The sequence below is a fragment of the Engraulis encrasicolus genome, chromosome 1, assembly GCF_034702125.1.
Source record: "Engraulis encrasicolus isolate BLACKSEA-1 chromosome 1, IST_EnEncr_1.0, whole genome shotgun sequence".
NCBI classification, from domain to species: Eukaryota; Metazoa; Chordata; class Actinopteri; order Clupeiformes; family Engraulidae; genus Engraulis; species Engraulis encrasicolus.
Window position 1 is genome coordinate 57,837,562 of NC_085857.1, and position 14,164 is coordinate 57,851,725.

At 42.4% G+C, this 14,164-nt stretch overlaps 1 protein-coding gene across 5 annotated transcripts in view; it reads right to left on the bottom strand.

The window, feature by feature from the left end:
* The window catches only part of LOC134455456 (transmembrane protease serine 9-like), a 61,181-nt gene that overhangs the window by 12,109 nt on the left and 34,908 nt on the right, over positions 1–14,164 (bottom strand). For all 5 annotated transcript variants that reach the window (XM_063206548.1, XM_063206539.1, XM_063206531.1 and 2 more), the window contains 4 exons: positions 10,300–10,462; positions 7,595–7,863; positions 7,335–7,486; positions 6,583–6,841 (listed from right to left, as the gene is read on the bottom strand). In XM_063206548.1, the coding sequence (XP_063062618.1) occupies positions 6,583–6,841; positions 7,335–7,486; positions 7,595–7,863; positions 10,300–10,462 (843 nt within the window). The remainder of the gene's footprint in view (positions 1–6,582; positions 6,842–7,334; positions 7,487–7,594; positions 7,864–10,299; positions 10,463–14,164) is intronic.

Here is a 14,164-nt window from a genome sequence, read left to right on the forward strand (position 1 = left end):
AATTTGTTATCTGTTTAGGATTACCGTATTGTCCCGAATATAAGATATGTTTTTTGTTATAAAAATAGTACTCTAAAAAGGGAGGTCGTCTTATTTCCGCACGCTAGACTAAATAGCGTCAATATTTTTTTTTTGCTTAACCTGAATGCGACCATTATGCTTCACAACAATGCCAGAAAAAGCAATAATGGATAAGTGAAGAGATTGTTTTGTCCATTTCAAATTTGAAGATGATTGTTTCGTGATGACTGTTGCACCGCACGTCTATCAACTGTCAATGTCAACTCGATGCGGCCGACAGTGCAAGGCGGAAAACACAACAGTCAATTGCGGCTCATTGCTCTGCTTTTATTTGTGTTCGTTTTTACAGTCTCATCATCAAGAAAGCTTTGGTTGTTCTCTCTGGTCACTCGACAACACCACTTGAAACTAAAGAAATGAAGGGTGATTTGTCGAACAACCTGTAGGCTAAGTTTTGGATGCTGTAATCAGCCAATCAATCAGGGCTTGACATTAACTTTTTCACTTGCCGGCCACTGTGGCAATTGGTTTTCCCGAGTCACTAGCCATCCAGCTATTCTACTAGCCACTAATTTTATTTTTTTATCATGACGCTGTGCATCTAACCTCAGAAGAAGAGGAGCTTAAAGCAGGTAGATTAGTTCATGGGTTTCTACATGGAAATAAAACGAACAAATAAAAGCTGAGTAACTGAGCTTTTTCTTGAACTTAAAACAATTGATACACAAGGGTCAAAGTACAGAATATACGCTTTTCTGATATGTCATACCATAGAATAAGCTACCTGCCAAATTGGCTAGTGACACTGATGTTGTTACCAGCCACAGCCAAGTTTTACCAGCATTTGGCCGGTTGGCAGGTGCCAGTGTCAAGCCCTGCAATCAATGCTGTGTGTGCGAGAGAGCGGCGCCTTTTGACAAGCGGTGCCTATTTGACGATATGCCTCACAACGATGCAACAACACAGAATAATGGTTAGGGCAAGAGATTGTCCTGTTCATATAAAATCACTAAGAGTTTTACCCTTGGTATGAAATGAATACCAATCGGACTTCTAATGTCAACGTGGTGCTGGCACGCATGGGTTTCAAATGCAATGCATCTATCTGCTTTTGGTCACGTTCAGTTACAGTCCAAAGGAAAACTTTGGATGCATAAAATGAACTGTGATTTGGCGAGACGGCTGCTGGTTAGATATTGCTGTCATTTTGTTGCATTTTGCAAAATCTGTGCATTGCACAATAGGTAGGCCTAGCCTATCTCTATTGGACTGGTTGCCTGGCTGGCGCAGACTAATGCTCTGAGTGTAGGCTATGTCGCGTCGCACTTAGAACAAGCGGGCCCAGGCGGCTGTAGCCTATTGGCGCTTGATAGGTAAAGAGAGAAAAGAAAGGAAAAGGGTATGAGTAGCCATCTGTGGTCTTTTATCATGAAAATTTCATGAAAATTGTACAGTTTTGTGAAATCTGTTCTATGTAGAAAGCCTCGGATTTTAAAACAAATCAAAAACTGCATTTGGAAAGAAGTTTCCAATGTGAAACAAAATTTAGTCTTCAAAAAAAAAAATTCCCCCAAAACATGAGTCTGAAAATTGGGGGTCGTCTTATATTCAGAATTGTCTCATATTCGGGCTAATACGGTTTTTGCACCAACCTAGCCAATCTCATTTTTGTTGGCCTGCAAAGTACATCGATAGTAGTATTACAATGATTTTCTATGAGACACAATTATGCGATTAAAATGCGATTAATCGTGAGTTAACTATGGCATTTATGCGATTAATTGCGATTAAATATTTTAATTGTTTGCCAGCACTAGTAATGAGAGACCCAGACAGACAGAGCACAGCAGTACTAGACAAAGATGTAACCTCATCAGCGGAAGAGACACAATTAAGTTAAGATGGACAGAGCACTTCAAGGACATGTTTAATACAGAAGAACCATAAAACCCAATAACAGAAGATGACGAATGTGATTTCAATAACAGAATCAAGGAGATCGCAGTAAATGAACCATGAATTGTTGAAAAAGTCAAAGAAGCAATAAAAAAAACTGCAGAACAGTAAGGCACCAGGAATCGAATGCATCGCGGCTGAGCAATTAAAAGCTGATGTAGACTTCTTGGCAATAAAAGTGCACCAACTACTAGAAAAGGTATGAAAACATGAAAAGATTCCAACAAACTGAAAGAAGGGGCTTATCATCAAACTATCAAAGAAAGGGAACCTCAAAGAATGTATGAACTTAAGAGGCATAACCATACTATCTGTTGTGGGAAAGATACCTAGCAGACCGTATAAGACATGGAGTTGACTGCAGACTAAGAAAAGAACAAGCAGGTTATAGGGCAGGAAGGGGAACAACAGAGCAAGTCTTTGTACAGAACATCATAGAACAGGTTAATGAGTGACAAGCAACACTGTACATGCATTTTCAGACTTCGAGAAGGCCTTCTATTGTTCATCACAAGAGTCTGTGGATAATCATGAAAAAGTATGGAATCCATGAGGAGAAATGGTCAGAACGTTCTATGAAGACTTCCAGTGTGCTGCTGAAGACCAGGGAGAAGGGTGTCAAACAAGGCTGCAATATGTCAGGATTCTTATTCTTGATTGTGATGGATTGAATCACGATAAGAACAGTTTGACAGGGAGAAAATGGAATTAGATGGAAGCTAACATCAAACCTGTATGACTTGGACTTTGCAAATGACAATCCATTACTACACTCTACCAACCAACAAATTCAGAATAAAACAACACGGTTGGATGGAGAGGCCAGCCGAGTAGGTTTTAAGATCACACAACAAAACAACAACAATTAAGACTAACGCAAGCAACCAGGAAAGAATTCAGATCAATGGAAAATACATTGAATACAGTAGGTGGAGCAGTTCACATACTTGGGAGCCACAGTTTGTAAAGAGGAAGGTGGAATGAAGGACCTGAAGAACTGTCTCTGTATCTGTCTTAATCAAAATTAAGATGCGCTTTCATCAGACTCAAGAAGATCTGGAACTCGAACAGCATTAGAAGGAAAACAAAACTAAAACTTTACAAAACACTAGGGGTGGCAGTCTTGCTATATGGATGTGAAACATAGAAAATTAATAAAGGAGATAACAAAGCAGTGGATGTGTTCCATAATAGATGCCTACACAGAATACTCTGTATACACTGGCAAGATCACGTCAGAAATGAACACCTGCTAGAAAGAGCTGCGATGAAGCCATTGAGTGAAGAAGAGAAGCTACTGTAAGATCCCCCCATGTTGGCCTTTGACAAAGAGACGCCGCAGTGCCCGTACCTCACGGGCACGGTATTAACGATTCTTTTCTTTACTCTGCTGCCTTTGTTTACTATCTTCGCTTTTGTTTTACTACTCTGAGTTATCTTTTAATTTCAAAGATAAACGTTGCATATCTGGAATCTGGATCTCAAAAGCACTGTGTGAGTGAGGACCCCCCTTCGGGTGACCGGAGACCCTCCGGAGACCTCTGGCCACCTGTTCCAGCACGCACCTCCCGGGGTGAAACCCCCAGCGGTTTGCCCACGCAGAAATTGAGACTAAGAGCCGAGAGATATCTCAAATTCCCGCCGGATCTAATATGTGTGGTTTAAATGCTTGCTATGATATGTTTGGTATCAATCTGATGGAAATATTTCGGGTGGTGAACAGGTCTTGGTTTTGAAACTCTTCTAGTCAATTTATTAAAGATTTAAAATCATAGGATTTGACTGCAGTGTTGTTTACAACCCAACCCCGCGTCATTGTGCTAACCCCAGCCCAGGTAAATGGCGGCAGGTTATTGGTATTGGTACCCAGGTATTAAACTTTGATGTAATTATCAATTCTTTGAGTTTAAACCCCGCTAAAGGGCTCCCTTGGACTTTGCGTCCATGTAACCATTTTCTCTTAATTTAGGTAGGCTAGTGCATTGACTTTTCTCAACAGTGTACTTTGTCGTAGAAACTAGGGGCCTTATTTATAACGGGTGCGTACGCACAAAAGACTGCGCACGCCAAGTTCACCGCAAGATTTGGTATTTATAGAAACTTGGCGGTAAACATGCGCAGCTCCACGCAAAGTTTTACCCATGCGTACGCCCTAAACAAAAGACCAAACGCGGAAAGCGCAACCTCGGGAGGTAGCTGGAAGAACGACCCGAAATTGGTAAGGGGAAAAACGGAGGTCACATGTCACGATAGCCACTTTAACATTAATCCAGTTCTCAATGAAAAACGTGATTGTTTGTTGTTTGTTTGGTAATGGTGGAAAAAAATTAGTAGGCCTAGCTGGCCTATCCATTGTCACATGCATGTTTTGTAAGGAAGTAACCGACGCCTCAAATTTTATATTTAGGGTACATTACATTTGGAAATACCCAAATTACTCATGGACCTTTCCAGTATATCTGTAGGCTATAATCGTTTCTGCGTTCCGATTCTGCAAGGAATTACGCCAACATTTAAGCCAGTTGCAGAATCATCTGCTCGAGTCCCACGTGCAGCTGTACTAATAGAAAGATAATGGTTGGTTTTCTCAGCGATTCGGCATACAGACAAGCATACAGCCAAGTGCCATACTGATGGACAGCTTTGTTTCTGTTGTTGCATGCCATTTCTTTTTCATGCGGTTCGTCAGCAAATGAGCAGATGTGTGCATTTCTAAGACTGCTGGCCTTATAGACTGATAATGCACGTTTATAATACACACATTAAATAAATACAGACTAGAAAATGCCCATAGATGTCATGCTCTCTGTGGATGTGTCGATCGACAGTTGGGGCGTCACTTTGAAAGCAGACAGCTGCGCGCAGTGACCAACGGTAAACCTGGTGCATATGACAGCGAATAGATTTTCTACCGGTGAATTTCACATGGGGACATGCCATGTAAGATGTTTCCTTGACGCAGCTATTTTCCCCCTTGTTCACAACTCAATTAATACTACATGTCCATGACTTGGCAGGTTCATGTCCATGCCATCCTTATTTTATTTATTTTTACTTCTGGTATAGCGTGACTTTTGCGAACATAGCCATCCACATGCTGCAATTCGAGGGATTTTGTTTTTTGTACGACTTCCCAAACTTAACCGCTCCACATTGCCCAACGTTCTCTAGGCCTATCTAATAAAACTGTTTGCTCCAGATGTGGTAAATAGGCTATCCCGTCTGCTTTCTGCACGCCGTCCACAGATAAAAAATATTCATTTTGGGCGTTTCACTGAATATTCATAGATAATTATGGGTGTGTCCATAGGTGTGCACATGTGCCGCAACGTGGAACGTGCGTGCGCCATGCTTTATAAATCGGAATATTTTCTTGCGCACGCACATTGAGTTTCGTGCTTTTGCCATCTTTTGGCGCATTTCTTCCGCAGAGTTTTATAAATGAGGCCCTACATCTGTCTTGTAATAAAACTTTCATTACTACCTTTGGGATAGAATTCCGTTTGTTCCTTTATAAAGTTATTGTTCTGTCGAAACGTACAGCACAAGGACATTTCTCCATGTGGAGTGGGATGCACACACTTCGGGTTAGCAGAGATCTACCCGAGTCACTGGCGTCTATTTACGATGAAAGTATGTTATTATCGTAAACTGAACTTAAGCGGGGTGATCATATCTTTTGAGTGTAGTGCGCGCACCTCTTGCTTCCTGCTACAGTGGACCAGGAGTAAAGTGTGTGGGACTTAGATCTCAGCAGTATAGATACCGTCCAGCGACATGACCTCTATTTTATTCTGAACGTCTCTCATATGGGATGGACATGCATAAAGAAATTAGTCGGGCCGCATGCAAATCAGTTCTATAAGTAAATGTTACCCTTGCCAGCTGAACTCAGACATAACCGAGATTGTTGGAATATTCATTTTAAAAACAGTTCACGTTAATTGAGTGCAATCACACAATTACTTTGGGATTAGGGAGATCCACGACTGGGACTCCATTATTATACGGTACTTGGTAAATAGGATCTAAAATGAAATCTTTTCTACAGTCCAGAGCTAAAGGAGCAGCACAAGTCTAGAATACCGGCGTTGGGTTCTATGTCAGGTTACACTACGTAGATGGAAAATGATTGGACACATACTACGGCAGGACCACAACAACGACTGCAATATAGCAATGGGAAAAGAAGAAAAGGAAGACCAAAGACCACCCGGAGACGTACTATGGAGAAAGAAAGAGAAGAGCGAGGATGGACATCATGGGCTGAAGCAAGGACTGCAGCAGCTGGCTGGGAGAAGTGGAAGTGCTCTGTAAAGTCCTTTTGTGCCACAAGGCACGAAGTGGATAGGTAATAGGTAACAAAATGATTTTCATGCAATATGAATAAATCTTTCTGATTTCATTCATTTTATGCAAGCACTGGAGCAATTGGAACTGCCTTAATGTTTTCAAGTACCAAGTTTAAACAAAGAACAAAAGACTGAGATAACTGAGAAGCGCAATAAAACCTGCATTTTGTACATAATTACGAACTTGAATAAATAGCTTGTTAAAAAAATAGTCCAAAACCCCAAGCAGTTTCCCAATTTAAATTGAACTAACCGAGCTGTACGTCCGTGGTGTTGTGTTCTGCATCGGCATCACAGGAGAAGCTGCTATCACCATCTACCCCGCTGGAGTTGAACTGCACGAAGCCCGGCGGGTCGGAGCCGACATGGGAGTTGATCCAGTCCTGGTACTGGGAGACGCGGGCGTAGACCCCGGGGAAGGCAGCCAGAGCACACCCGATCCCAAAACTCACGATGCCGGACTGGACCCATACAGAGTCCTGCTTGTTCACCATGGGCCCACCTGAATCCCCCTGGGGAACACACATCATGGGTAGTCATGGGTAAGTGGTTAGGGCGTCAGACTTGTATCCCAAAGGTTCGACTACCGACCCGTCAGGTTGGTGGGGGGAGTAATCAACCAGTGCTCTCCCCCATTCTCCTCCATGACTGAGGTACCCTGAGCATGGTACCATCCCGCCGCACTGCTGCCCAGGGGCGCCACTGAGGGCTGCCCCCTTGCACGGGTGAGGCATAAATGCAATTTTGTTGTGTGCAGTGTGCAGTATTCACTTGTGTGCTGTGGAGTGCTGTGTCACAATGACAATCATACAGGGTCATAGTGAGGAATTACCCTGGGGAACACACATCATACAGGGTCTGAGAGTGTGTGAGTGTGTGTGATCTTACCTGGTAGGAGTCCTTTCCTTCAGGGTGTATTATTATTATTATTATTATTATTATTATTATTATTATTATTATTATTATGAATTAGCATTACTGTTGTTGTTTTCATATCAATATTACCTGGCATGAGTCCTTGCCTCCTGTCTGCAGTCCAGCGCAGATCATGGTGTCTGTGATGCTGATGCCACCAACATTGTAGAGACAGTTGCACTGTCTGTTGCCCATCACAGGAATGTCTACCTCCTGAAGGGTCCTAGGACTGGGCAGGGACACTGGGGAAACACATGAACATGTTCAGAATGTGTGTGTTTCTGTGCCTGCATGAGTGCTCACATGCACACACACAGGTGTGCGTGAGTGCGTGCATGTGTGAATCTCACCTCCTGAAGCAATAGTCCCAAATCCAGTGATCCAGCTCAGGGTGCCGTTGTGGAAGACACTCCCAGTGGCAGCCAGGCAGACGGGCAGGATGTAGTCGGTAAAGGCCACTGAGGAGCTGAGCTGCAGCAAAGCGATGTCGTTGCCATAGGAAACACTGATATAGTTGGGGTGTCGGATGATCTGTCTCACTGTGAAGGTCTGACTGTTGGTGTTGCTGCCCTCAAGATCCTCCAGTCCCAGAACTACAGTCAGGCCAGCGGTAGAAGAGCTGCAACCATGACGACAGAACAGAACCCTCAAGGTCAAATAGAGCTGCAACCATTACGTCAGAACAGAACCATCAAGATCAATGAGGGGTGTGCTTCTCATATGTCATTACTAGCTAAGTTGCCAGAAGACCACTGAGGTCAATCAGAGGTGAAACCATGGGAACGGAACTGAGACAAAATAACAAAAAATATGAAGTCAGGTCAGTCAGAACTGAAACTATAGCCCTATTCGGACGAGACTAATTTAATGGTGGGACCTGGGGTAAAGTAATAATAACCAGGAAATGTAGTCCCATTCGAGCGCGCCATGTCAGTAAATATAACAGAGTATATCTGCCAAACTTTGCAGAGAGTTTCACCACCTGTGAAACGGTCCGGAGAAATTACCCTCTGCATGCAATACTAATTCCATCCGAATGCGATCCTATGTTAAGATGTCTGGTGAAGTCCATGAAACGCACATTATATCTAATCTATCTGGGCTTGTAAACATTACAGCCTTGAAGTAAGTAGTCCGTTTTGTTTTAGGGAGTTGTTCCAAACTGTGTTCGCTGTCAAAAGCAGGCAGAAAGGGCAAAGAATGGATTCAGATGGGTTAGTAAACCAGCTGGCAATTACTAAAATTGTATTGTAAAACTGCTTGTATCACTATTGTAACAAATGTTTCAGTCACCATTTACACATGTATGGTGACCACCATGGAAAATGGTCGGCCCTCTGAGATTTCAAGTGTCAAGTGCATGCCTATTAAAAATAAGTGTGACAATTTTGGTGCTTGTATCGCCATTAGAGATGGGATTTATGGCTCTTTTTCGGGATCCGGATCTTAGTGGCTCGTTCCTTTCAAAGAGCCGTTAAAAAACTGGCTATTTTGGCTCTTTTTTAAATTATTTATTCAGTGTTAAGAATGTAATATTTTGACTCCTCCTCAAGGTAATTTTGTCCAAACAACAACTGATTATTCTCCTGCTTCTAAAGACCGTTTTTGCCTCTCTTTGAGACAAACAATTGTGTTTTTTCCCAAATTGAATTACTCTGGTCGAGGTCACGTGCTTAAAATGAATGAGAAATGAACGAAATAACGGTCGAGTGGCTCCCCCAGCTGTGATCCGGTTCCCATCGTTCACTTCAGGGAGCCGTTCAAAAGAACCGGCTCGTTCATGAACGACACACCTCTAATCGCCATTTGAACAGTTGTTTCAGTTGCCAATGGGGCACCTAAGTCACTCCCTTCTACTTCCGAGCCATGGGGCTGTAGCTCTCAAAATTTTGAATGGGAGTAAATGGACCGAGACAAGCCTCATCCCGCTTGGCATGTGCTCCGGATTTCACATATGATGGTAGCGAATTTTTAAGGTTTGGATATGCGTCATAAGACCACTAATTTTCGGCATGCAAGAGAGGTCATTTTAGCTTTTGAGCAAACTGTGTTAGAGACTACAATGTGCGCCTCGCATATTTGACGTGAATCGAGGCACAGCCAAACCCCACTACTCTACCGTGGCTGAAGTGGCTCCACGTCGGACATGCGACTTCTGTTTTGTAGTCCAAATACTTATATATTTTTACACGCAAACAACTCAAAAATCGCTTGCCAAGTGAAGTCAACAAGCACACCATTGGTTATCATTAATTCTGAGTTACAGCATATGTGTGATCGACGTGGTAATGCAAGGTGGATCTGAAAATAGCTTTGATCAGTCCATTACTGCCCAGTCAAAAGTTTTGGCTTTCACAGCCCCATGAGCCGCCCGGAAGGGGTGGAGACTTAAGTGCCCCATTCATATCTGTATCAGAGAATCGTATATGAGAGTGAGATAAAGCAGGCGGGTTCTTTTCCGGTATTCACTTTACGCCGGGTGAACGCCCCTTTAGGAGACCTTCGATTAGGAGACCTTCGGAGTCTTGAGGTAGAGAATAAATGGAGTCCCCTTAGCGCTGTAGATGGCGGTAACGCACATCTTGTGCAAACACCATGAAAAGAGAAGGAGGGACAACGCCCCCTTAGGAGACCAAATTTTGAGCACACGCTTTTGCATTGAGTGGGCGTGTTTCGATTCCTCTTATTATATATCCAACTTCTTTGTCTGTATCGTGGCCATCTTGGAAAATGGGTAGCCATTTTGAATTTCAAGTGGCCCACATATTTTTTGATTTGGGTGCTTGTATTTCAAACTGAAGTATCAGGCCCAAATAAGGGTCTAAGTTGCCCAGCTAATACTACTGAATATTAGTTTATAATTCATTAGATATTCATGAAAAAGTCAAATTTGGCAGCACAATTTCAATGGGCAGCATAGTTACAATACCAAGTTTGTCCACCATCCTACATAGTGCACCCTTAAACTCTGCTTACCTGTCGAGGCAGTGGGCAGTGAAGATCTGGTTAACAGCCATAGTAGGGGCCTAAACAGAGTATTATAATCTTTCCTTACCTGGAGAAGCAGTGAGCTGCTGATATAATCCACTGTTTGCTGATGAGGGATCCTCCACAGAAATGGAAGCCATAGCGTTGAAGACTGGCCTGCCATGGCCAACTACCTGCTGGGGCGTCCTGGCCACCCACTATCCTGCTGTTCAGAGGAGGACGGCCACACACTACACACACACACACACACACACTATTAAAACAGATACAATCATGCCAAACGCACACAATATACAACTACCCATCTTAATCTTTGCCCTCATATTGTGTTTGATATCCCTTTTAAAACAATTTAGAGTCAAAAGACATCTTGGTATAAAGAAGAATATGCATAATTATACAATAGTTATATACGGTCAATATATTTTGCGATATCTGTTTGGATGAGACGTGTTCAATTGGCATTCTACACCTCGGTAAGCAGGAGGATATACAGTTGAGGACGATATTATTAGCCCCCCTCCTGAAATTAGACATTTCTCTTGATATCTTAGTAAGAATGACCATTATTCACCGTTTCTGTTATTCTGGAAACAAATACACTGATGGAGATAATGTTCAATGAGTTGAATTTGGATTTTTCTATTGTTACGATGAGTTTAAACAAAAAAGGGCAAAAATGACAAGGACAAAATTATTAGCCCCCTGATCATTAATAGTCAATATGGCGCCATTTATGAACCAAAACTGACAACAGGCTCTGATAAGTTGCTACCTAGGTTGGCACATGCCCCACCAGGGAGTTTGGCCCATTTCTTCACTGCAAAGTGTTCTAGCTGGTCCAAATCGCATGGATGCTGAGCATAGACATTAACCACAGACTTTCAGTGGGATTGAGGACTGGACTATGAGCGGGTGATTCCAATATCATGGTTTTAGTGTCCTTGAAGAACCTCTAAATGTATGCTTTGGGTTACAATGTTGTTGGAAGACCCAGCCATCCAGATTCAGACCCAGACTCCCTGTGTCTGAGGCTGAATAACAGACTAAACTTGATGCCCTTCCACTATGTGTAACTGTGGAAACTGCTTAGCCTCATTAGACCAAAGAAGCATTGGACACCTGCCTAGATGATTGTTATTGACCTGGCCTCACCTGGAGGTTTTTTCCCCCCCAAGAAAGACAGTTGTTAGGGCTTGTCATCATATTGGGCTTTGGGGCCATCATCACAGAAGAACCCCTTTACTAAAGGCAGTGCATATCCGAGTGTTATTGAGCTTTGCCTGTGAACATTTGAAAGTCAAAAATGAGTTTTGAACGTCTCTGATTTCATCTGATGATATTCAATTGCACCTGCTTTGATGCATGAATTCTGCTTCTGTCAGGTGAAGAAAGGGATAGGCCTTGAATCGTTATAAGATGGTTTCCACAATTAAACATGGTGCTGGATGCATCATTCTGTGGCAGCCTCAGCCACAGGAAACCTTGTTTGGGTGTACGGCACCATAAAAACTGAAAATTATGATAGAACGTGGAAAGTGACCTTGCAAAAATATGCTCACAGAGGGAGTTAAGATCTTCACTGGATCTTTCAATAAGATAATAACCCAAAACTTGCATCCAAAATAGTTAAAATTTTCTTCAAGGATACTAAAACCATGGTCATGGAGTGGTTCAGACCTCAATCCTTTAGATAGTATTTGAAGAGTGCTGAAAATGAATGTCCATCCTCAACATCCATGCAATTTGGACCAGCTTAACTATTTGCAATGAAAAAAATGGGCCAAAATCCCTGGTAGGTCATGTGCCAACATAGTTAACAACTAATCAAAGTGCCTGGTGTCAATTTTTGTTCATAAATGGCACTGTATTGACTATTAATGATAAGGGGGCTAATAATTTTGTCCTTGCCATTTTTACACTTTTTTGTTTAAACTCATTGTGAAAATGGAAAAGTCCAAATTTAACTTATTGGATACTATCTCCATGGTGTATTCGTTTCCAGAATAACATACATTTATTAATAATGATCATTCTCAATGATCAATGAAGAGATATGTCTAATTTCAGGAGGGGGGCTTATAATATCGTCCTCAACTGTATAGGCTGACATCCAGGCCTGGATTAAGATGGTCTGGTGCCCCTAGGCTACAGCCATAGCTAGCCTGTTCGTTAGGCCAGCCCTGCTGACATCCTCCCCGGAGTCTCCTCACACCTAGTAATCACTCCAGCGTGGATAGAATGTAAACAGTGCTGCATATTGCCATCATTCTATTCCATTTCTGCATGCGGAGAATGCACGAGAGGCCGAACACAAGCATGATATCCTGTCATCATAATAGTCCAAGCATTTGTAGCCTACATAGGACAAATAATGAGACATAGGAATAGGAGGTATTGATTTGTTGGAGTGTGTGTATGAGAATCATCATAATTGGATCTCATTTGCGCTGTGGGAGAGGGAAGGATGAGAAAGAAACGCCCTTAACTCATTGGCTGCCAGTTATTTTCATAAAAGAGTAACCCAGAGTGCCAGAGATTTTCCAGCATTTTGGGTGTTTTTTGGAGGCTCACAGAATTATGTGTCTATGTCAACACCATACTTATCAAAACACAGATTAGACGCTCATCTGTCATCAGAAAAAAACGGTGTCTCTCTACCCCTTTCCGTTCTTGAAGATGAAGATCTTCTTCGTTGAAAATAAGTGGAATTCACCAAAATGCAGCTTTCTAGCCAAAAAGCTGAGAAAACGCCATTTGAAGTAGTACTATAACTGCAAACGTTTTTGCCCATAATGACATCGTCCTAACAACTCCAAACCTATCAGATGCTATTAGAGTCTTTTGTCATCTGTAGCCTGAACAAAAGATCGTTTGTATGAACTTTTCAACCTAATAATGTACTGAAATATAACGGGTGGGCTCGAAAACAAGAGTGTTTTGGTTTAGTTGCTGGCGCACACAATGGATCATGACAGCAGGTGCACGTAACTCTGTGAACTCAGAGAAATACTGTCTCATCGTCCTCCCTCTGTTTAGCCTACTTTGTGCTCTCTTCTTGTTGGGCAACGAATCACAGCTGGTTTGTTTCCTCCAGTACCGTGTGTGTGTGAAGGGGAGGCAGGCAGGCAGCCCAGCTTAGCTTACTGCAGCTTCTTTGGCAGAGCGGACAATTTGCAGATTGATGATTACTGTCATCATGTTTCTGCTATAGTGATCCTTTCATATATTGTTCAATGATTTTTCTTTTGATAAAGTACTGATCACATATCCAACATCTCACAAGCCGATTGGAGTGGTGAAGGCTAGCTGCTCTGAGGCTAAGTGCAATGCTTTCTCATGTGAGCTGAATGCATCTGACCAGACACAAAGGCTACTCTGTTCCAGGAATCTGCAACCCCCCTGTCTTTTTTGATGATACAGTAAGCTGATCATACTATACAGATCCATAACAAGTAACTGTACGTAAAATGAGTAAAATAGTTGACTTACCAAGGCTCCTTTATTTAGGCTTAGTTTTAAGTTGTTAGCGATTTCGTGTATTTTGGGCAAGCTAGCTACAATGCCTACTAGCTAGCTAGAGGGCAAGAAAGAAGACTACTGTCACAGGTGCTTTACTTTCAAAAATGATTTTGCTCTGCTACTTTTGAGATTATTATAGTAAAATTGGATGTTTTCGTCTTGACATTTCCTCTTGCTCTGAGCTGATGCCCTGCCCTGACTGTTCCTAAGGACACTTCTGCCACCTACAGGAGCAGTTAGAACATGTGTAGAGCTCTGAAATTCACACAATATAGGACAGACCGTCCTCAAGGCGTGGCTGTAAAAAAAACGCAAGTATCAGCGGACGCCGCCAAAGGCACTATTTGAAATGACGTCATTCGCCGCCCAAGGCAGCCAATGAGTTAAATATATCAGCAAGCTTGCCATCC